At 45.4% G+C, this 24,180-nt stretch overlaps 1 protein-coding gene across 3 annotated transcripts in view; it reads right to left on the reverse strand.

Moving 5' to 3' along the window:
• Positions 1-5,813: 5,813 nt before the first annotated feature.
• LOC138672353 (rab5 GDP/GTP exchange factor-like) overlaps positions 5,814-24,180 on the reverse strand; it is a 44,437-nt gene continuing 26,070 nt past the window's right edge. For all 3 annotated transcript variants that reach the window (XM_069760298.1, XM_069760306.1, XM_069760303.1), the window contains 2 exons: positions 10,950-11,206; positions 5,814-6,437 (listed from right to left, as the gene is read on the reverse strand). In XM_069760298.1, the coding sequence (XP_069616399.1) occupies positions 6,123-6,437; positions 10,950-11,206 (572 nt within the window). In that variant the 3' untranslated portion in view covers positions 5,814-6,122. The remainder of the gene's footprint in view (positions 6,438-10,949; positions 11,207-24,180) is intronic.

The following is a 24,180-nucleotide window of genomic DNA, read 5'->3' on the forward strand; positions in this document are numbered from 1 at the left end:
AATCCTGGGTCCTAACCCATGCGGGGTTCTCCCAAGAGGTGGTTTCCATCATGACCAGAGCTCGGAAACCAGTATTGGGGCACATCTATCGCCACACCTGGAAAATGTTTTTCGCATGGTGCGGGGACCGCAGTCATGCTCATCTCGCCTTCTCTATCCCCACCATTTTGGTGGTCAGATATCTGCCTTATCCATTTTATTTCAGCGCAGGATCGCTTCCAAGCTGCAGGTGAAGACTTTTATTCAGGAGGTCTCTCGTGGTACCCTCCTATAGAACGCCCTTGGATGCCTGGGACCTTAACTTGGTCCTGGGTGCTCTACAAGAGTCTCCCTTCAGACCAATGCAGGACAGCTCTGACCTTCCTTTCATGGAAGGTCGTTTTTCTTGTCGCGGTCACGTCAATCAGGCGGGTATCTGAGCTGGCCGCCCTGTCGTGTTGAGGTCCTTTCCTAATTTTTCTTTAGGCTTTGTTGGTTCTCGGACCGTCCCCATCCTTCTTGCCTAAGGTGGTCTCCTCTTTTCACCTTAACGAGGACATTGTCCTGCCCTCATTTTGTCCAGCACCAGTACGCCGTTTTGAGATGGCTCTTCACACTCTGGATCTGGTGAGGGCTCTCAGAAGGTACGTCTCACAGACGGCATCCTTCCGTAAGACGGATGCCCTATTTGTTCTGGAAGGGACTAGCCGCTTCAAAGTCCACAATAGTCAGGTGGATACGCTCGGCTATTCAGGGGTCTTACCGTGTCAGAGACAAGCCTATCCGGCAGGGATTAAGGCAGTCTGCACTCGGTCGGTGGGTGCCTCTTGGGCCATTCGGCACCAGGCGCCGGCGGAGCAGGTTTGCAAGGGTGCAACTTGGTCCAGTCTGCTTACATTCTCGAACACTACCACATTGACACTCAAGCTTCCGCAGAGGCAGGCCTAGGCAGACGGATCTTGCATGCAGCGGTAGCGCATCTCGACTGTTGGCGTGTGGGGTCTGATCTGTTAAGTAGGTTACCCACCCAGGTATTGCTTTAGGACATCCCATGGTCCTGTGTCACCCCATGAGGCGAATGAGAAACAGGGATTTTTGTGTACTCACCGTAAAATCCTTTTCTCCAAGCCACTCACTGAGGGACACAGCACCCTCCGTTTGCCTGAAAGCTTGAGTATGTTCTCTGGTTTGACGTTTGTATACTCTTATGTTTCTTGATTTCCTACTGCTTTGTCATGGAACTGGTTCAGCTGGAGCCAATGTCTGGTGTATACTGCAGAGGAGGAGCTAATCTTTGTGTTTAGTTAGTGGCAGCAGCATAACACCCATGGTCCTGTATCCCTAATGAGTGGCTGGGAGAAAAAGATTTTACGGCGAGTACTCAAAAATCCCTGTTTTAGTTAACTGCATGTATTTAGGGCTAAGAATTATTTTTCAATTGGGTTCATTATAAATTATGCAGCTGAGAAAAGCTCAGAAAAAAATCCAAAAGATCTAAAACATCTCCTATAAGGCTGGCACTACACATGCAACCATCACAGGTGACACTCCCATATAGAGGAGTGCTTGCTCGGCAGAGCACTGTTGCATTAATTACGAAAAAGCCACTTCCTCCAAGGGCAATAACTTTATTTTTATACTAGATGGTGGCCCGATTCTAACGCATCGGGTATTCTAGAATATGCATGTCCACGTAGTATATTGCACAGCCCACGTAGTATATTGCCCAACCACGTAGTCATGGACAAAAATTGAGAATGAGACAAATATTAATTTTTCCAAAGTCTACTGCTTCATTTTTTCTAATGGCAATTTGCATGTACTCCTGAATGTCAGAGTGATCAGCTTAACTGCAATTACTGTACTTGCAAAGTCAATATTTGCCCAGAAAATGAACTTTAACCCCCAAAACACATTTCAACATCATTGCAGTCCTGCCTTAAAAGGAGCAGCTAACATCGTTTTAGTGATTGATCCATTAACACAGGTGTGGGTGTTGATGAGGACAGGGCTGACGATCAATCAGTCATGATTAAGTAAGAATGACATCACTGGACACTTTAAAAGGAGGCTGGTGCTTGGTATCATTGTTTCTCTTCAGTTAACCATGGTTATCTCTAAAGAAACACGTGCAGCCATCATTGCACTGCACAAAAATGGCCTAACGGGGAAGAGTATCGCAGCTACAAAGATTGCACCTCAGTCAACAATCTATCGCATCATCAAGAACTTCAAGGAGAGAGCTTCCATTGTTGTCAAAAAGGCTCCAGGGCGCCCAAGAAAGACCAGCAAGCGCCAGAACCATATCTTAAAACTGTTTCAGCTGCGGGATCGGACTACCCGCAGTGCAGAGCTTGCTCAGGAATGGCAGCAGGCTGGTGAGTGCTTCTGCACGCACTGTGAGGCGGAGACTCTTTGAGCAAGGGCTGGTTTCAAGGAGGGCAGCAATGAAGCCACTTCTCTCCAGAAAAAACATCAGGGACCGACTGATATTCTGCAAAAGGTACAGGGAGTGGACTGCTGAGGACTGGGGCAAAGTCATTTTCCCTGATGAATCCCCTTTTCGATTGTTTGGGACATCTGGAAAACCGCTTATTCGGAGAAGAGGTGAGCGCTACCACCAGTCTTGTCTCATGCCAACTGTAAAGCATCCTGAAACCATTCATGTGTGGGGTTGCTTCTCAGCCAAGGGAATCGGCTCACTCACAATCTTGCCTAAAAACACAGCCATGAATAAAGAATGTCTAAAATGAACCATAAGGCGCTGCTTAGTTGCTTCAGGTGAATAAGCAGCAAGTATATGGACGAAATCACTCCCAATCGTCCCAGAAGTGGTTAATCAAAGAAAACTATATGTGATATTTGCGCTAAGTTCACCTATATGAAGCCATAAATAGTTAAAATACTAGGAAATGTCATAAACAAGGTTCCCCATACAGGACTGTGATTAACAAGATGTGTTTACCTTAATATCAAAGAAAAGGAAATCTGTGTCCAGTGCTGACATGTGGAAAGGTCCTTCACTCATGTGCTGAAAGGTTGGTATCTGAAGCCTTCTCTGAATTTCTGTTCCGGAAATATCCTATGATGATGGAGTCAGTGACTCTGAAACGCGTAGGTTTATTTGGTCCTGTGTGCTATTAGTAGCTCCGCAGCTTTGCAGCTGGTCACGTGTACACATCACGTGACTGTGACGTCACACAAGGTCCTGCACCTTGTCGGCTTCAGCTCTATACTAGCGGCCGCCACTGCCTGTGCACGGCAGTTACCAAGCTCTGGGGGAGCACGCTAGTCACCGGCCGGGACAGCGTCTCCTATACTACTATTTGCTCTGCAACCTATTGGATATTTCCGGAACAGAAATTCAGAGAAGGCTTCAGATACCAACCTTTCAGCACATGAGTGAAGGACCTTTCCACATGTCAGCACTGGACACAGATTTCCTTTTCTTTGATATTAAGGTAAACACATCTTGTTAATCACAGTCCTGTATGCGGAACCTTGTTTATGACATTTCCTAGTATTTTAACTATTTATGGCTTCATATAGGTGAACTTAGCGCAAATATCACATATAGTTTTCTATGAATAAAGAATGGTACCAGAATGTCCTCCAAGAGCAACTTCTCCCAACCGTGCAAGAGCAGTTTGGCGCCCAATGCCTTTTCCAGCATGATGGAGCACCTTGCCATAAAGCAAAGGTGATAACTAAATGGCTAATGGAACAAAACATAGAGATTTTGGGTCCATGGCCTGGAAACTCCCCAGATCTTAATCCCATTGAGAACTTGTGGTCAATCATCAAGAGACGGGTGGACAAACAAAAACCAACAAATTCTGGCAAAATGCAAGCATTGATTATGCAAGAATGGACTGCTATCAGTCAGGATTTGGTCCAGAAGTTGATTGAGAGCATGCCAGGGAGAATTGCAGAGGTCTTGAAGAAGGGTCAACACTGCAAATATTGACTTGCTGCATTAACTCATTCTAACTGTCAATATAACCTATTGGTACTCATAATATGATTGCAATTATATTTCTGTATGTGATATAAACATCAGACAAACACTAGTAAAAACCAGAGGGCAGCAGATCATGTGAAAATATAATTTTGGTGTCACTCAAAAATTCTGGCCATGACTGTAGTATATTGCCCAGCCACGTAGTATATTGCACAGCTACGTATGTCACAGGTTAAAAAATAAACATATACTTATCTTCCGAGGGCCCCTTGTAGTTTGGTCACATGACCGCGACGTCATCACAGGCCTTGCGCGCCTGCTCGAGAAGGACCTGCCATGACATCACGGTCATGTGACCACGACGTCATCACAGGCCCTGTGCGAGAAGGGCCTGTGATGATGTCGCGGTCACATGACCGTGACGTCATGGCAGGTTCTTCGCATGCAGGGCCTGTGATGACGTCGCGGTCACATGACCGTGACGTCCTGGCAGGTCCTTCTCCCATACACGGCACCGGAACCTGCCACTTGCATGGAGCGGTCACCGGAGCGTCGCGAAAGGTGAGTATCATTTTTTATTTTTAATTATTTTTAACATTAGATGTTTTTACTATTGACGCTGCATAGGGAGCATCAATAGTAAAAACTTGGTCACACAGGGTTAATAGCGGCAGTAACGGAGTGAGTTACCCGCGGCATAACACGGTCTAATACCGCTGACATTAACCCTGAGTGAGCGGTGACTGTGGGGAGTATGGAGCGGGCGCTGACTGCAGGGGAGGGACTAATGGGACTATGGCCGTCGCTGGTTGGTCGCGGCAGCCATGACAGGCAGCTGGCAAGACCAATCAGCAACTTGGATTCCATGACAGACAGAGGCCACGACCAATGAATATCCGTGACAGACAGAAAGACGGAAGTGACCCTTAGACAATTATATAGATTTCCGTCAATATATAAGGCCCCGTACACATTAGGCTAATGTTGATTGAACCCCCTGCTAGCTACAGGATGCAGCAGACTGTTGGTCAGGAGAGATGCTGATTGCTTATCTCCATCACAACAATGCAATAGGCATTCTGAAATCAGACATGTGCAGTCACCCCATGTCAGAGTCTGTTTGTTGGGCTCTCCATGCATGTGTTGTGACTGTCACACAGCCGCGACCTATGCAGCTGCGGCGATGAACAGCTGATCAGCAGGAGCGCTCCAGGTATCTGGGTTCCTGATGCAGCTATTCGGTAAGCGCTATAACTATTCGAATAAGGAGTTATCTAAAGCTATTTGCTCATCCCTAAAAACTACCCTTCTTGCCACAGCTCACATTGATGTGCCATCCTGGATGAGCTGCACTACTTGAGCAACTTCTGTGGGTTGTAGACACCGCCTCATTCCACTACCTCTAGGAGTGAGAACAATGACAAAATGCAAGAGTGACCACAACACCAGCCATAGAGGATGAGAACAGAGAAATGGTCTATGGTCACCCCTGTAGAACCACTTCTTTATAGGGGCTGTCTTGCTAATTGCTATCATTTCTACCTGCTGTCTTTTCCATTTGCACAACAGCAGCAAAAATTGATTCACAATTGGTGTTGCTTCATAAGTGGACAGGTTGACTTCACAGAAGTGTGATTAACTTGGAGTTAAACACCATAATGTAACTGTTCCCTTTATTTTTTCGAGCAGTGAATAATTAAAACAGTTAAACTTGACCTAGAAAATACTGGTATTTTCCACCTTCTATGTATCAGAGGTCTGTAATGTTTGTTTTACAACAGAAAAACCCCCCATAAATATATACTTTATTAAATTATATTAATGTTTGACCAGAGGTCGATATTCTAAAAAAATAATTCAACCAAAGGTGAACTTTGTATTATAAAAAAAAATTGAGCGTGCTTTAATGACAAGTTTCCAAATAACCTGGATTATCTATAATTATCTTACTAAGGACATTCAACTAATAGCAGTTCCTTCTAAATTTGTAGGTTAACAGCCAAAATATTACAAAATATTTCTGCCATTTTTGATTATAGAAAACGTAGTACCAATCTGAAGAATCATGTAAATACAATAGTACAAAATCAGTGTTAAATAAGTATTTAGAGAAAAATCCTTCATCAGCACAGACTGAACTGGATCAATAGCAGCTTAGAATGTATCTTCATCTGGAGCTACATCATACACAACTTGCTGTTGAAGCTTTAGTGTCCAGGGGGAATCTACGGATGATTTCCTGAATTTCTCCCTGTACAGACAAAAGCCAGGCTTCCACCTCTTTCCTAAGGCTCTTGGCTTTTTGGAACAGAAGATCCTGTCGATGCCGCAGTTCGGCTAGGTGCTTGTTGTTCTTCTCTATTTGTTGCAATGTAATTAGTCCACTATTTGAAATAAAAGTTGTAACTTCTGAGCCCTGCATTAAACTATTAAATTCTTCTTGCGTGAGGCCAAGAGATGAGGCTTCCAGAGTCTCGATGAATGAAGCCGCACAACACTACAGGAAGGGAAACATACAAAAATGTTGTAATTACCAAATAAATGTTAGGGCATATTCCACTGCGACCTAGGAGTTGTTCCCTGATCCTCTGCCATCTGATCTCCACATGGAATGTGGCCAACATTATTTTTTCCAATTGTGAAAGAAGCCCCAAGGGAAAATAAAAATAGATGCACTTAAACACATCCGCTTATAACTATTACATCTCATTTCTATACAAGAAACTACCGAGTCAGAGACATCTGAAAAGGTCATTTAAGGCCATTATGGAGGTCTCTTGACATATGGATATCCCATGAGATTCATTAGAATAAAAAAAATCCATCTGCATTAAGGGAAGTCATTACTTAAACTTATTGGAACATTTGTGAAAATTTAGTAATAGCATTGATCAGTTTAGAGAGATTTCAATATGAGCCACAACATAATTGTCGGGTAACGGAATACCAAACCACTACAATGTTTCAGTTTCTTTTCTCTTTCACCCCCATACTACTTTCCTTCTTACAATCTCCTGCAATCCCATCACCTAGTAAAGAAGTACTCATTTCTCCCTCCACACTCCCCAGCCATCTCACCTTCTCCTCAGAACTGTTCCTCCACATACAATCCTTTTTCTCCAGACACACATGGCCACATCATGTCCTATCCTGCTCCCACCTTCTAACGCTCTGTCTGCTACTCCTCATTGATAGGGATGTATCCCCAAATCCTGGCCCTCCTCAACACATCCCCACACTCATTTCTAACCCCCTGCCAAGATCCTCTACACGTTTTCCCAACCATGATAACCTCCTACCCATTCATCCAGCCCCCACTCCCCTGGTCCCCCTACCTGGAGCACTATGGAACGCACTGTCCTATAGCCATGACTTCTTCATCACCAACAAACTTCTTCGTTGGCATCACTGAAACCTGGCTCACCCCCTCTGACTCAGCATCTCCAGCTGCACTTTCCTATGGCGGATTCCAGCTCTCTCACACCCCTGGCCCCAGCAACAAACGTGGTGGAGTAGTTGGCTTGCTCCTGTCAGACACCTGCTACTTTACTCCAATCCGCTACCACCCTCCGCTACTCTTCCCTCCTTTGAGGTGCACTCCATCCGCATCTATTCCCCCTCCAACCTCCAGCTGGCTGTCAGCTACTGCCCCCCAGAACTAGCCATCTCCATCTTTCTCGAACACTTCACCACCTGGCCGCTTCATTTCCACTCTGCTGACATCCCCAGTATCATCACGGGTGACTTCAATATCCCATTGATACTTCCACCTCATCTGCCTTTAAACATTTATCGCTCACTGCCTCACTCATTGGTCCTCTGCGGCCACTCCCAAAGATGGCCACATGCTGGACCTCATCTTCACCTGCCTCTGCTCCCTTACTAATATCACTAGCTCACCCCTCCCCCTGTCTGACCACAACCTACTGACATTCTCTTCCCTCTTCTCTCCTAGTGCACAACCCCCACTCCACAAACTTACTCACCCTTGCAGAAATCTCAAACACCTCCATTTACAATCACTCTGAGTCACTTCTCCCTCTTATAGACATAGCTTCCCTTCATGTCACAGATGCTGCTGCCACTTTTTATAACACCACAATAAAAGCAACACTCGATTCGGCCGCCCCGCTCATGCATGGCAAAACTCGTACAATCAACAGGCAGCCCTTGCTGACCAGCCTGACCAAAGAACTGAGACTGGCTTCCAAGGTCGCTGAGCAGAGATGGAAGCAATCCCGTTCTGCCGACCACTTCATTGCATACAAGCAGTCTCTCACCAGCTTTAAGTCCATGCTCACTGCCGCAAAAAAAACTTCTCATCTCTCATATCCTCCCTGTCTGACAACCCTAAACAGCTTTTCAACACTTTCAATTCATCCCCCAGCACCTTCCTCCTCTCTCATTTCTGCTGAAGACTTTGCCTCTTTCTTTAAACAGAAGATCGATACGATCAGAGAAAGCTTTGGCCTGCAGTGCCCAATGCCCCTCTGAGCTGCTCAATCCTGACCCTCCAAAACCAACTTCTCCACCATGACAGAAGATCAGGTCTCCACCCTCCTGTCAATATCACACCTCACCACTTGCAGGTTTGACCCGCTCCCATCCCACCTCATCCCTAACCTCGCCACGGTCTTCATTCCAACCCTAACACACCTCTTCAACCTCTCACTCACAACAGGTGTCTTCCCCTCATCCTTCAAACATGCCAAGATCACACCAAGCCCTCCCTTGACCCATCCTCTGTGTCTAGCTATCGCCCGATATCTCTTCTCCCTTATGCCTCAAACTACTGGAACAGCATGTCCATCTTGAACTGTCCTCCCACCTCTCCCTCTTTGACCGGTTACAATCTGGCTTCCAACCCAATCACTCAACTGAAACTGCCCTAACTAAAGTCACCAATGACCTAACTGCCAAGAGCAAGCGACACTACTCTGTCCTTCTCATGGACCTGTCTTCTGCCTTTGACACACTGGACCACTCCCTCCTGCTACAGATTCTCTCATCTCTTGGCATCACAGACTAGGCCCTATCCTGGATCTCGTCATATCTAACAGACTGAACATTCAGTGTCTCCCTCTCCCACACCATTGTCTCACCTCGCCCCTTGTCTGTTGGTGTTCCTCAAGGCTCAGTTCTAGGACCCCTACTCTTCTCCATCTACACCTTCGGCCAGGGACAGCTCATAGAATCCCACGGTTTGCAGCATCATCTCTACGCTGATGACTTGCAGATCTATCTATCCGGACCTAACCTCGCCTCCTTACTCACCAAAATCCCACACTATGTCTGCTATATCTTGGCCTTCTTTTCTGCTCGCTTTCTAAAATTGAACATGGACAAAACAGAATTCATCATCTTTCCAACCATCTCACTCTACCCCTCCACCAGACCTATCCATCAATGTCTGCTCACTTCTCCCAGTCGCGCATGCTCGATGCCTCGAGGTGATCCTCAACTCTGTCCTCTCTTTCAAGCCACATATCCAAGCCCTTGCCTCCTCCTGCCGTCTCAAACATATTTCCCGGATCCGCGTATTCCTTGACCACAAAACACTGGTTAGTGCACGCCCTTATCTCTCGCCTTGAATACTGCAACCTCCTACTCTCCAGCACCACTCCAATCCATCCTACACTGCTGCCCGACTAATCTACCTGTCTCTCCGCTATTCCCCAGCCTCTCCCCTATGCCGAGCCCTTCACTGGCTTCCTATCGTCCAGAGACTCCAGTTCAAAACCCTTACTATGACATACAAAGCCATCCACAACCTGTCTCCGCCATACATCTGTGACATGGTCTCCCGGTACTTACCTACACGCAACCTTTGATTCTCTCAAGATCTCCTTCTCTACTCCCCTCTTATCTCTTCTTCCCACAACCGCATCCAAGACTTTTCCCGTGCTTCTCCCATACTCTGGAACTCTCTATCCCAACACATCAGACTCTCGCCTACCATAGAAACCTTCAAAAAGAACCTGAAGACTCGCCTCTTCCGACAAGCCTACAGCCTGCAGTGATCCTCAACCTACTGAACCGATGCACAACCAGCTCTACCCTTTCCTAGTGTATCCTCGCCCATCCCCTGCAGACTGTGAGCCCTCATGGGCAGGGTCCTCTCTCCTTATGTACATGTTAGTGCCTTGTTTTTTGCTCATGTTTATTGTATTTGTCTATATTTGGCCCTTTTCACATGTAAAGCGCCATGAAATAAATGGTGCTATAAAAAATGTATTATAATAATATGTCATAGAACACATCCGCACAGGGGACAAACGTTTCCAACTTCTCTGAATATTTAGTCCAGTGACAACTGGAATCAGGAGAGATTAGCTCTTATGGGGCAGACTAGTTCATGCACTGTGGCTCTACGTATAACCCTTCCTTTTATCCATTCCCACCTCTTGGTTGAACTTCATGAACATTTGACGGTTTGCAATCATTAACTATGCCACTATGTTACATTTATGTTTTCATTTCTAAAATCCACAGATTCCTGAATTTGGACAGTACATTTGCCACAAGTTGTCTTGATCTTAGAAAATAATATAACACAAACTCTTGGTGCTTGATGTCAGGTGGCCTTGCACATGAATAGATGTCTGCCGTATGCTCATTTAGCCAGTAGATTCTCAACTCCGCCACATACAGGAGTGCTTGAACGATCATTCATGTCGTTTTTTGGTTGGCAGAGGGGAAGAAGTCTCTGCTAGAAACCTCTGTTAGTTTGGGGGTTTGAACTTCAACTACCCGATCCCAGTCTCCCTCCACACCCCCCAACATATGCCAGTGAGTCATATTATTCCTTTTGATGCAATGTACCTATACCTTCAGTCACTTTTTTGTGCATGGTTTACTATGAGTAAAGTTTCTAACATGCATTGATGTGCAAGAGCTGTATTATTTCCATTTAATATACTTTTAAAATGCATGTATGTAAAGAGCTGGGGATGGAAGACCATTACATTTTTCCACAATATATACTAGAGTGTTTGCTGTATACACTTACAAGGTTGGTAAAATAATATCCAGACTCTCCTGTCATAAGTCTTCTGGGATTGCAGAACCTAGTGATGTACTGCAGGTTTGACCACAGTCGAGGAGGGTTTGCCTTCAGCATGCTATATATTAGACACGACAGTAAATCATCAGCTGTGGCAGGCTCTTTTTTGGAGCTTTGTATGGATTTGTAAAGATAGTTACAAGCTCTAGACACATAGGTTAGCTTGTCTTGAGGAGCTCTCTTGGCATCCATTTCTATTAAAGCTGCAACAAAGAAAACACAAACAATAAGTGGTTCTCCACAATTACCAGAACTGGAATAAGTGTTAGAAACGTTAAGCACGATAGGAGGCTGTTCACAACACATTTTTTTTTAGCTTTGTTTAGAGAAAAGGCCCAACTTAGTTGCTGAACATGTCTATTATGTTTAAGAAAAAATAAGTGTTGTTTAGGCCTTTGTGCAACTAGTTTATATCAGTATAGCAGCAAAAGTAAAGCATGGGACAGGAGAGTAGACTATACTAGTCCATACCACAGCATCCAGTGAAAAGTGTTATTTTTCACAATGTGACCATGTAGGTGACAGACCTTATTTTATGATATCTGCCATAGGTTTATATTAAATGGATACCTCAGAAGACTCCAGTGATGTCACTGCATATATATGGATGTTTCCAATGCAGAGATTCGGACTGCTTTTAATGGGAGACAGCCATCTCCTGACTCTCCCATGTGAAAGCTTGGCTCAACTGAGTGTTCATGTATGATCAATGGGAAGGTGGAAGAAGTTTAAGCTGGACTCAATGTGGCTGTTTTTTTTCTCTGCAGAACAAACCGTTTCAGCACTTTAATTCAAACTTACAGATCTTTAGCACTACCCACATAAACGGTCAGTGGACAGTTGGGAGGCCCCCCACACACATTAGCTGGTTGACTAAATTCCATTAATGTCAATTGGTGAAAGGATGGATCCAGAGTGGTTCCATCCATAGTCATATTAAATGGGTTTTTGAAGCTCTTAATATTGATGACCTATCCTTAGGATAGGTAATTAATAAATTTTAGACTGTTAAAGGGAATCTGTCAGTAGGATCAACCCTCCTGTGCAATCTATATGGGCACTCATGTCATAGGAAACTCCCTCGACTGGTCTTCTCCCAGCTTTGCTCAGTGGATGATTTCACAAACTCCCCTCTCCCGCTCTCTGACCACAATCTTCTTTCATTCGCTATCAAGAACTTCCATCCCGCTCAGGCCACCCCTACTTTCCACACTTATAGAAAACATACAGGCTATTAACACCCAGAAACTTATGAAGAACTTGCAGTCATCATTGGCCCCTATCACCTCCCTCTCATGTCCTGATTCTGCACTGAAGCATTACAACAAAACGCTGCAAAGTGTCCTGGATGAAACTGCACCTCCTATACGTAGAACAATACAGCACAGACGGCGACAACCGTGGCACATGCTGCAAACACGTTTCCTGCAGCGGTGCTCCAGGTGCACTGAACGTCTATGGAGAAAATCCAATCTACCCAAAGATTTAATCCAATATAAGTTTATGCTTAAAACATACAACACTGCCCTTCACCTCTCAAAAAAACCTATTTCACCACCCTCATCACCAACCTATCCAATAGCCCGAAAAATCTCTAACACTTTTCATTCCCTACTCAACCCAAGAGTGCAGGCCCCATCCACGGATCTATGCGCTGACGATCTGGCCAATTATTTCAAAGAAAAATGATAATTACTTACCGGTAATTTGATTTTCCAGATCCAGGACAGCACCTATACATGAGAGATGGTCCCAGTCAACAGGAAACCTGCAGAGGAGATAAAAGATGGCGGTGGCACCTCTCTCCTCAGTTCATTTACAGAGTATACAAGGTATAGTTACATGTCCCATCAGTTTTTTTTAATATATATATATATATATCTCTAAATAAATATATATCTATATATAAATCTATCTATTTATATATTACACATTTATTTTTGTGTGCAAAATACAACATCACCAAGATAGGGTGGGAATTAGTGCGGTGCTGTCATGGATCTGGAAAATAAAATTACCAGTAAGTAATTATCATTTTTTCCTTTCCCCATGACAGCACCGATACATGAGAGGAAGAAATAGAAGACGACTCGTACGGTGGGACAATAGCCGATAAGACTTTCCTCCCAAAGGCAAGACTTGAAAGACCCAGGTTCAATCTATAGTGGCGAAAGAAGGTAGAGGGTGAAGACCATACTGCCGCATTACAAAATTGCTCTATCGACGCATTTGCCCTTTCTGCCCAGGATGTGGCGATAGCTCTTGTCGAGTGTGCCATCACCCCTAGTGGAGGGCATTGCCCTGAAGAGGAGTAGGAGAGTGCAATAGCCATGAGGAGCCACCGTGCAATAGTAGATTTTGTGGTCTTCTTTCCCCTGTTTGCTCCTTGAAAGGAGACAAAAAGGGCCGAAGACTGTCGCCATGGTTTTGTCACTTCTAGGTATTGAATTAGGCAACGTCTGACATCAAGGCAATGAAAGGTTTGTTCTCCCTGGGATGAGGGTAAAACTATCTCCTGGTCTCCATGTAATTTTGAACTGACCTTTGGTAAGAAGGCCGTGTCAGTTTTAATTATTACTTTGCCCTCCAAAAAGGTAGTGTATGGAGGATCAATAGAGATGGCTTGAATCTCACTAATGCGTCGAGCCGACGTAAGGGCAACCAGGAGAACCGTTTTTAAGGTTAGAGTTTTTTTCTGAGATGGAGTTAACAGGCTCAAAAGGTGGAGATGTTAAGGCCTAGAGCACTAAATTTAGATCCTAGGGAGCTACCTTTGGCGGAGATTTAAATGGTCTGGCTGTGAAGGAGGCTCGGATGAACCTATACACCCAGGGGTGATCAGCCAATTTTTGGATCAAATAAGGCATCAAGCACCGAAACTTGCACCTTTAGGGTGCTGGTAGATAAACCCCGTTCCAACCCCTTTTGGAGGAACTCCAAGACTTCCCTTATTGGGACTTTCTGAGTGGTACTTGACAGGCGTCGTCCTGAAAACTCTAGAAATTTTTCCCAGATTTTCTGATATTTATCGGATGTAATTTTTTTCCTGCTGGATAGCAGAGTAGCAATTAACGGAGCTGAAAATCCCTTTGCTAGCAGAAGCCCCGTTTCAAGGTCCAGGCAGTGAGGTGTAGGCTGTGTACTTGAGGATGGGATACTGGACCCTGGTGTAGTAGATTTAGAACATCTGGAAGGATCCATGGGCCCGATATGGACATACGTCTGAGCCAGGTGAACCATGCCCTCTTCGGCCAGAAGGGTGCGGATCAGTATAATTTGTGTCCCGTCCTCTGATTTTTTTTCAACACTGTTGGTATTAGCGGAATCGGGGGAAATGCATAGGCAAGTTGGAACTTCCATTGGTGCAACAGCGCATCCACTCCTCCTGGGTTCTTTCCTGGGTTCAGGGAATAGAATCTTTCTACCTTCCGGTTTTGTTTTGTGGCAAAGAGATCTACCTGTGGAATACCCCAACTGGCACAGATTTCCCCAAATATTTCTTGATTTAGGGACCATTCGTTCTGGTGTATCACCTGCCTACTTAAGAAGTCTGCAACAAGGTTGTCTGTCCCTTTAGGTGTGTGCTTGTCAAGGATAAGAGGTGATTTTCTGCCCAAGAAAACAGTCTTTTGGCTTCTTCTAACAGAGACCTCGACCTTGTTCCCCCTTGTCGATTTCTGTAAGACTGCTGTGCTGTTGTCGGATAGGACCATTAGGTGTTTTCCTTTGATAGTCCCTTCTATTTGTAGAACTGCTTGCCTTACTGCTGTTAGTTCTTTTAGGTTGGAGGATGCCATCTGCCTTGCAGAATCTGATCTTTTAAGTGGGCCCCCCAGCCTAGAGGGCTCGCATCCGTGGTTAGTACCACCGGATTGGGGATCGACCATGGCACCCCTTTTTTTAAATTCCCTAATTATAGCCACCAATTTAAAGAGTCCTGAACTTGTGGCCATAGGGCGATTTTCAGATTTAAATTGTAGGGGTTTTTTGCCTGTTCGGTCAGGATTTGCCACTGTAAGGCTATGTGCACACGTTGCGGATTGGGGTGCAGAATTTTCCACACAAAATCCGCATCTCCTGGCAGAAACCGCAGGTGCGGATTTTGTCCGATTTTTATGCGGAATTGATGCGGATTTTGTGCAGATTTTACCCCTGCGGATTTCTATTATGGAAGGGGTCAGAAACGCTGCAGTTCCGCACAAAAGATGTAGCATGCTACTACTTTTGTTCTGCAGCGGTTTTTCATGCGGATTTTTCCGCACCATTAGCACAGCCTTTTTTTATTCAAATTGATTTACATGGTACTGTAAAATCACAGTGCGGAACTGCAGCGTTTCTGCGCCAAAAAATCCGCTGCGGATCCGCACCAATTCCGCATTGTGTGCACACAGCCTTACTCTCTTGAATGCAGTTGAGCCCATTGAACCGCCGGAATTGTGGCTGTCAACATCCCTAGAAGGGACATGGCTTCTCTTATTGAGATAGACCGGGCCGATTGGGTTTGTTTTATGGCCTCGATTTTTCTGTTCGAAAGGACACAAACTTGTTTGATTGAGTCCAGCTGAATTCCCAGGAATTCCTGTATCTGGACTGGAATCATTTTTGATTTTTTTAAACTTATTAACCATCCTAGTTTGGACAGTAGGTTCCGTACTTTTGTGCCTGCTTCTATGCAGTCTTCCTGGCTGTCTGCTACAGTTGTGGCCAAAAGTATTGACACCCCTGCAATTCTGTCAGATAATACTCAGTTTCTTCCTGAAAATGATAGCAAACACAAATTCTTTATTATTATTATCTTCATTTAATTTGTATTAAATGAAAAAACACAAAAATAATTGTCTTAAAACTAAACATAAAAAAGGGGGTGGACAAAAGTATTGGCACGGTTCGAAAAATCATGTGATGCTTCTCCAATTTGTGTAATTAACAGCACCTGTAACTTACCTGTGGCACCTAACAGGTGTTGGCAATAACTAAATCACACTTGCAGCCAGTTGACATGGATTAAAGTTGACTCAACCTCTGTCCTGTGTCCTTGTGTGTACCACATTGAGCATGGAGAAAAGAAAGAAGACCAAAGAACTGTCTGAGGACTTGAGAAACCAAACTGTGAGGAAGCATGAGCAATCTCAAGGCTACAAGTCCATCTCCAAAGACCTGAATGTTCCTGTGTCTACCGTGCGCAGTGTCATCAAGAAGTTTAAAGCCCATGGCACTGTGGCTAACCTCCCTAGATGTGGACAGAAAAGAAAAATTGACAAGAGATTTCAACGCAAGATTGTGCAGATGTTGGATAAAGAACCTCGACTAACATCCAAACAAGTTCAAGCTGCCCTGCGGTCCAAGGGTGCAACAGTGTCAACCCGTACTATCTGTCGGCGTCTGAATGAAAAGGGACTGTATGGTAGGAGACCCAGGAAGACCCCACTTCTTACCCCGAGACATAAAAAAGCCAGGCTGGAGTTTGCCAAAACTTTCCTGAGAAAGCCTAAAACGTTTTGGAAGAATGTTCTCTGGTCAGATGAGACAAAAGTAGAGCTTTTTGGGCAAAGGCATCAACATAGAGTTTACAGGAGAAAAAAAAAAAGAGGCATTCAAAGAAAAGAACACGGTCCCTACAGTCAAACATGGCGGAGGTTCCCTGATGTTTTGGGGTTGCTTTGCTGCCTCTGGCACTGGACTGCTTGACCGTGTGCATGGCATTATGAAGTCTGAAGACTACAAACACATTTTGCAGCATAATGTAGGGCCCAATATGAGAAAGCTGGGTCTCCCTCAGAGGTCATGGGTCTTCCAGCAGGACAATGACCCAAAACACACTTCAAAAAGCACTAGAAAATGGTTTGAGAGAAAGCACTGGAGACTTCTCAGGTGGCCAGCAATGAGTCCAGACCTGAATCCCATAGAACACCTGTGGCGAGATCTAAAAATGGCAGTTTGGAGAAGGCACCCTTCAAATATCAGGGACCTGGAGTAGTTTGCCAAAGAAGAATGGTCTAAAATTCCAGCAGAGCATTGTAAGAAACTCATTGATTGTTACCGGAAGCGGTTGGTCGCAGTTGTTTTGGCTAAAGGTTGTGCAACCAAGTATTAGGCTGAGGGTGCCAATACTTTTGTATGGCCCATTTTTGGAGTTTTGTGTGAAATGATCAATGTTTTGCTTTTTGCTTCATTCTCTTTTGAGTTTTTTCATTTAAGACAAATTAAATGAAGATAATACCAAAGAATTTGTGATTGCAATCATTTTCAGGATGAAACTGAGTTATCTGACAGAATTGCAGGGGTGTCAATACTTTTGGCCACAACTGTATAAGGAGAAAATCGTCTAGATAGGGTACTAATAAAGATGTTTTTCTTCCTTACCAAAGATGCCATCTCTGAGATAATTTTTGTAGAAATTCGGGGGGCTACCTATACCCCGAAAGGGAGACACTGGTACTGTAGATGAGTGGGAATTTGATTTATTTCTATTACCAACCTTAAAAATTGTTGATGTTCTACACAAATGGGAACATGATAGTAGGCATCTGTGAGGTCTATGACTGCCATGTAACAGCCTGGATATAGCAGTTTTACTGTAGTTTTTAACGTCTCCATTTTGATTTTTTCTGATGTATTGATTTAGGGATTTTAAGTTGAAGATAATTCTTAGTGAACCATCCGGCTTTGGTGTGAGATACAGGGTACTGTAAAACCCTTTCCCTATCTCTTGTGCAGGTACTTTTATAAGGACTTGTGTTTCCATGAGGAAATGAACTTCCCTTTCTAACGTCACCTGGTTTCTTTTTGCCACATGGATGATTTTTACTCGATGAGGAGGGAGGGAGTTGAAGTTCAGCCGTAGGCCTTCGGATAATAGGGTGATTACCCATTGTGAGACTTGTAACTTTCCCCACTGATGGACAAAGAACCGAAGCCTTCCCCCCCACCCGGATGTCGGCATCATTGTTGTTTGGGGTCTGGTTTTTGAGGGGGTTTATTAAAGAGGTATCCTCTTTCTCTGCTCTCATTCCAGGGCTTCCCTTGTGTGGACTTATCTCCTGGCCGACCCTGGCCCGCTTTTCCAGAACCTTGGGAAGGGGGGAGAAGGGAAGTGTTTTTTCTTATTTGCTGCTCTTTCTAGAATTTCATCTATTGCTTTCCCAAATAAATATTGGCCCTCACTAGAGACTGCGCAGTTTGACTTTCGACTGAAAGTCAGCAGTCCAATTTTTTAACCACAATGCTCTTCTACCGGAATTGGAGCGCGCACATGCACGGGCAGAAAACCGTAATGAGTCAATGGCTGCATTCGCCAGGAAACCTGCCGCATTTTGTAATGAGGGTATTACTTCCAAGAGTCTCTCCCTTGGACAATTGTCTCTTATTTGGTCGCTCAGTTCCTCTAACCATTTTATCATGGCCCGAGCCGTACAAGTAGGGGCCACCCCTGGTTTAAATGCCCATGTCGATGCTTCCCATGCCGATTTTAAGAAGGCGTCCGCCTTTTTGTTAAGAGGATCTTTTAACGCTCCCATGTCCTCAAAGGGAAGTGCTATGCCTTTTGAGGTACTCGCAATTGCTGAGTCAAGTTTAGGTGCTTTTTCCCATTTGTCACAAATTTCATCATCAAATGGTTAGTTTCGCTTAAGGGCCTGAGGGACTGACATTTTTTTATTTGTTTTTTTCCACTCTTTTTAAATTAGATTTAATACATTCTCGTGGAAAGGAAAAACTCTCTGTTTTTTTTTCCCTCTAGATTACTGAACATAGAGTCTTGGGTTGTTTTATGTTCTTTTGGTGTTTTGACCCCCCAAAGTGGATCTAACTAGTTTTAGTAGTTTCCACACGTCTTCAGATAATACATACGGCCAACCACACTCTTCGTCTGAAGAGTCTAAATCTGAGTCATAACTAGGTGGTAATTCCCCCGGTTCACCTTCTGATTCCACGTCAGAGTTTTGGGTAGGTCTAGGGGGTGGATTATCAGAGCTATGTAACCCATGCGGTTTCATCTGCTCTTTTACTGTGATTTTAACTTCATCCCTAACGATAGCTTTTATGTTTTGGAGCAATGTTGAGGATTCCCCGGCCACGGTTTTATCTATACATGACCGGCAAATCCGCTTCTCAAAAGTTCTAGGGAAAGCTTTATCAGAGTGCGCACACTTTGTTTTTCTGTTTGGCCGTAGCTTTCGTTCCCTGCATAACATGATACAGAAAGACACTGTTACTGACATGTTTTGCCTTACAAAGGCACTCACCCACCAGAACCTCAGTACACGGGAGTCTGTGGGATGTCCACTGGAACCGGCAATTCCGCAGTCGGGTCTGCCATAGTCAGAGAAGCTAATGCCACCATTACTTGCGCTGTACTTCTTTAAATATTATAGTGTGAGAGCGGTGTGAGCGTCCCTGAACATTCTCCCCATGGGAGTGTCAACAAACCGCTCCCCCGGCGTGCGACGTCACTTCCGGTCTGAAACGGAAGTCGTCCCATTCACCTCGGCACCAGCTTGGTGATGGGCAGGCCCTCTACCCCGGCCCAGCCTCCGGCCAGGAGCGGACGCCGGTGAGCCCGCAGCGGGACGGACGCCAACCAACAGCCATGCGCTCCATGAGTAATGCCGCACATCGCTCCCCCCTGCGCGCTGACCAGCTGTTTCCGCCGCGGACCTCAGTCTCCAGAGCGGCATGGCCCGAGAGAGATCTCTCTGGCATCGCAGAAAACTAAACTGAGGAGAGAGGTGCCGCCCCCATCTTTTATCTCCTCTGCAGGTTTCCTGTTCCTGAGGGCTGGGACCATCTCTCATGTATAGGTGCTGTCATGGGGAAGGGAAAAAAATTGACCATATCCGACAGGAAATATATCCCAATCCCCTCATGCCATGCACTGTCCTCCCTCCCCTAACTACATCTTGCTCACTGACTTTTAACATTCACAGAAGAAGAAGTAATCAGGCTCCTTGCATCTTCTCGTCCGACCACTTGCACCAGTGACCCAATTCCGTCACATCTCCTCCAGTCCCTTTCCCCAGCTGTCACCGCTCACCTAACAAAGATATTCAACCGCTCTCTCTCTTCTGGTATCTTTCTCTCCTCATTTAAGCATGCCATCATATATCCATTACTTAAAAAAAAAAAATCCCTCAACCAAAACTGTGCCGTCAACTATAGACCTGTCTCTAATCTTCCCTTCATCTCAACTCCTGGAATGCCCGGTCCACTCCCATCTCTCAGATAACTCTCTTCTCGACCCTCTACAATCCGGTTTCCGATCTTTACACTCTACTGAAACTGCCCTTACTAAAGTCTCTAATGATCTACTAACAGCTAAATCTAATGGCCACTACTACATGCTAATTCTCTCGGATCTCAATGTAGCATTCGACACTGGATCATCAGCTCCTCCTCACTATGCTCCGCTCCATCGGCATCAAGGACATAGGAGGAGAACCAGGAGAAAACTATCTCTCTGACCGCTCCTTCACTGTATCTTTTGCTGGCTCCTCCTCCTCATCTTCCCCTTACTGTTGGGGTTCCTCAAAGATCAGTTCTAGGCCCCCTTCTCTTTTCTTTATATACTGCCCCTATTGGTCAAACAATCAGTAAATTTGGTTTCCAGTACCATCTCTATGCAGACAACACCCAATTATTCACTTCTTCTGATATCACGCCTGCCTTTTTAGAAAACACCAGTGATTGTCTTACCGCTGTCTCTAACATCATGTCCTCTCTCTATCTGAAACTGAACCGATCAACAACTGCACTTCTTGCGTTTCCTCCCTCTACTAATGTACCTATGACCGACATTGCCATTTCTTTGTGTGGTTCCACCATTACTCCCCAGCAACATGCCCGCTGTTTTGGGGTCATACTTGATCCTGAGCTTTCATTCGCCCCCACATCCCATCACTGGCTCGCTCTTGTTATCTGCACCTCAAAAAAATTTCTAGAATTTGGCCCTTTCTTACTTTCGACTCAAAAACTCTGTTTCTCTTATTCATTCTCGTCTGGACTATTGTAACTCTGTACTAATCAGTCTCCCTCTTACCAAACGCTCCCCTCTCCAATCTGTCTGCAGCTTCGATCCTGGCTGCAGCCAAGATCATATTCCTCACCAATCGTTACACCGATGCCTCTACCTTGTGCCAGTCATTACACTGGATACCCATCCACACCAGAATCCAGTACAAACTTATTACCCTCACCCACAAAGCACTCCATAGCTCAGCACCACCCTAAATCTCCTCCCTCTTCTCAGTCTACCACCCTACCCGTGCCCTCCATTCTGCTAATGTCCTGAGGTTAACATCCTCAATAATCAGAACCTCCCACTCCCGTCTCTAAGACTTTTCACATACTGTGCCAATTCTGTGGAATGCACTACCCAGGTTAATATGATTAATCCCCAATCCCCACAGTTTTAAGCCTGCCCTAAAAACGCATTTGTTCAGACTATCACTGTGTTGCCCATTCAACCTAACTATCACTGTGTTGTCCATTCAAATTTTTTTTTACCATAACCAGGTTCTTCGCATCATGTTCTCACATGCTTCATGCATTTAACAGCCCTCTGTGTCTGTATTATTACATACATAGGCTGATAACCGGTTCATACAGCATTATATGAACACCCGTTTCTTATACTTTGGCCGGTCCGAACAACGAAAGCAATTGTTACCATCCACCTTTTGTGTCTCCACTTTTCCTCATAGATTGTAAGCTTGCGAGCAGGGCCCTCATTCCTCTTGGTATCTGTCTTGATCTATGTGTTTATTGTTATGCTGTAATGTCTATTGTATGTACAAGTCCCCTCTAAAATGTAAAGTGCTGCGGAATATGTCGGCGCTATAGAAATAAAATTATTTTTACCCTTTGCCACAACAGCACCCTACTGGAGAAAGGGATCCGCCCCATAGGAATAGGAACCCTACAGAAAATAAAAGGGGGGCGGTCTGCCTCTCCTCCTCAGTTGGTTTCCTCTTCCTACGGGAATGGCAGAATTCTCCTACAAGAAAGAACAAACATGGACCAGTGCATGCCGCCTGTGCGGCAGGGGCTGCAGTCCAGAGGCAGTGTCAGGGGAGTTCTGTTTGACGGCTCCCTCCTCGTCTGGTGGATGGAAGTGATGACCGGGTCCGGGTAGGGCCGCCCGGTCTCACTCAGGAGCATGCTGTCGGGTGCGTGGCCGAAGGAACCAGCGGCGGACTAGGGAATGGAACGGACCGCACAGGCCCTGTCCGACAGGAAGTCGCAGGAGATGAGGGCAGCGTTCCGGATCACGGTCCGGTGCAGGAAGCTGGTCCACGCATGCGCCGACAAATACAGATGCTCCTGCCCCGGAAGTAAAGATTGAACTTCTGGGGTGCAGGGGAGGAGGTACAGCGGTGGGGGAAGAGCTGACACGCGCATGTGCAGTACACCGTAGCAGCCGACCCAGAATTTACGAGAGTTTCCGGGTAACGAAAAAAAAAAAAAAGATGAACAGCATATGCGTTCTATAAAAAGCAAAGCAGCGCTGGCTTTAAGCGATGCAATCATGTCATCCCCAGGCCAGATTACGAATCCTCCAGCAGGGGACCCAGCAGGCAGCATCAGGGACCGCTCCGGCAGAGGATCCACGGATGCTAGTCGCAGAAGTAACGCTGCGTCCTCCAGGTCCAGGACTGTACTTCAGCCTCCTGATCCGGTACCGATAGCTTCATTAGGTGAGTGTGCAAACTCTGCCTATTAAGCTGACACCCTCCTTTTTTCTTCTCTCGCCATGTCTCTCCTCCTTCAGGCCAAAAGGAAGCAAAAGTCAAAACATCAGCAGTGCGCCTTATGCAGTGAACCTCTCCCCAACGCTTACCCTAAGACCTCTTTCACATTTCTGTCAGGCCGATGTACCGACGGACGTTGTGAATTCTTTGCACGGATGCAGTTTTTCAACACATCCGCTGCCCATTCTGCAGTCCAGGGAGGAGGGGGCGGAGTTTCGGCCGCGCATGCACGGTCGAAAATGGCGGAAGCGACGCACAAAAAAAACATTACATTGAACTTTTTTTGTGACTACGGTCCGCCAAAACACGATGGATTGGTCGCACAACGGACGCGATGTGTGGCAATCCGTCGCCAATACAAGTTTATGGGCAAAAAACGCATCCTGCGAGCACATTTGCAGGATCCGTTTTTTGCCCTAAACTACGGATTGCGGCGGATTGCAAATGACGAAAGTGTGAAAGAGGCCTAAGAAGTTATGTAACGAATGTATCAGTGCGAACACGCAGGGAGCAGCAGTGTCAATTACAGACATACGTGCCATAATTAGAGGGGAGCTGCAAGCCATGACCCATGCCAAGACACTCCCAAAACATAAAAGCAAAAAGACAGTATCTTCATGCACGGAGTCCGATAATGACCAAGAAATAGCCTCGGACTCCTCAGTTGCATCTTCCTCATCATCAGAAATTGAGGGATGATCATGTTTTCCCTTGGAAAGCGTGGACAATATAGTAAAATCAGTAAAAGACACAATGGGGTGTGAGGAGACAAAAGGTGCTCAAACCACGCAGGATATAATGTTCGCGGGTTTAGCAGAGAGAAAAAGGAGAGCCTTCTCGTTACTTCCGTCAGTTAAGGCCTTGATAAAAAGAGAATGGGAAAAGCAAGACCAGAGAAGCTTCCTCCCATCAGCTTCAAAAAGAAAATATCCATTTAGTGACAAAGAGCTACTAACATGGACTAAAGTCCCTAAGGTGGACCCAGCCGTTGCCTCTACCTCTAAGCAATCCACACTACCAGTAAAAGATATGGGCCTGCTCTCTTATCCTCTTGACCGTAAAGCGGAGTCCTCTTTAAAAAGGTCATGGGAGGCAACTACAGGTATATTCAAACCAGCAGTGGCCAGTACATGTACCGCTAGATCAATGCTCATATGGATTGACCAACTGGACCAACAAATTGAGCAGAAGGTCTCTAGAGAAAAATTGCGGGTTGCTATTCCCTTAATTAGAGGGGCAGTAGCCTTTATGGCTCATGCATCAGCAGACTCTACGCCTAGCAGCAAGGTCCGCAGGTCTAGTAAATAATGCCAGGCGTGCCTTCTGGATGAAAAGCTGGAAAGGAGACACGCAGTCAAAATCAAAAATCTGCGCTATCCCACGTAAGGGTGAGTTTCTCTTTGGCAAGACCGTAGATGACATACTCACCAAAG

Source organism: Ranitomeya imitator, chromosome 1 (genome assembly GCF_032444005.1).
Source record: "Ranitomeya imitator isolate aRanImi1 chromosome 1, aRanImi1.pri, whole genome shotgun sequence".
NCBI lineage: Eukaryota > Metazoa > Chordata > Amphibia > Anura > Dendrobatidae > Ranitomeya > Ranitomeya imitator.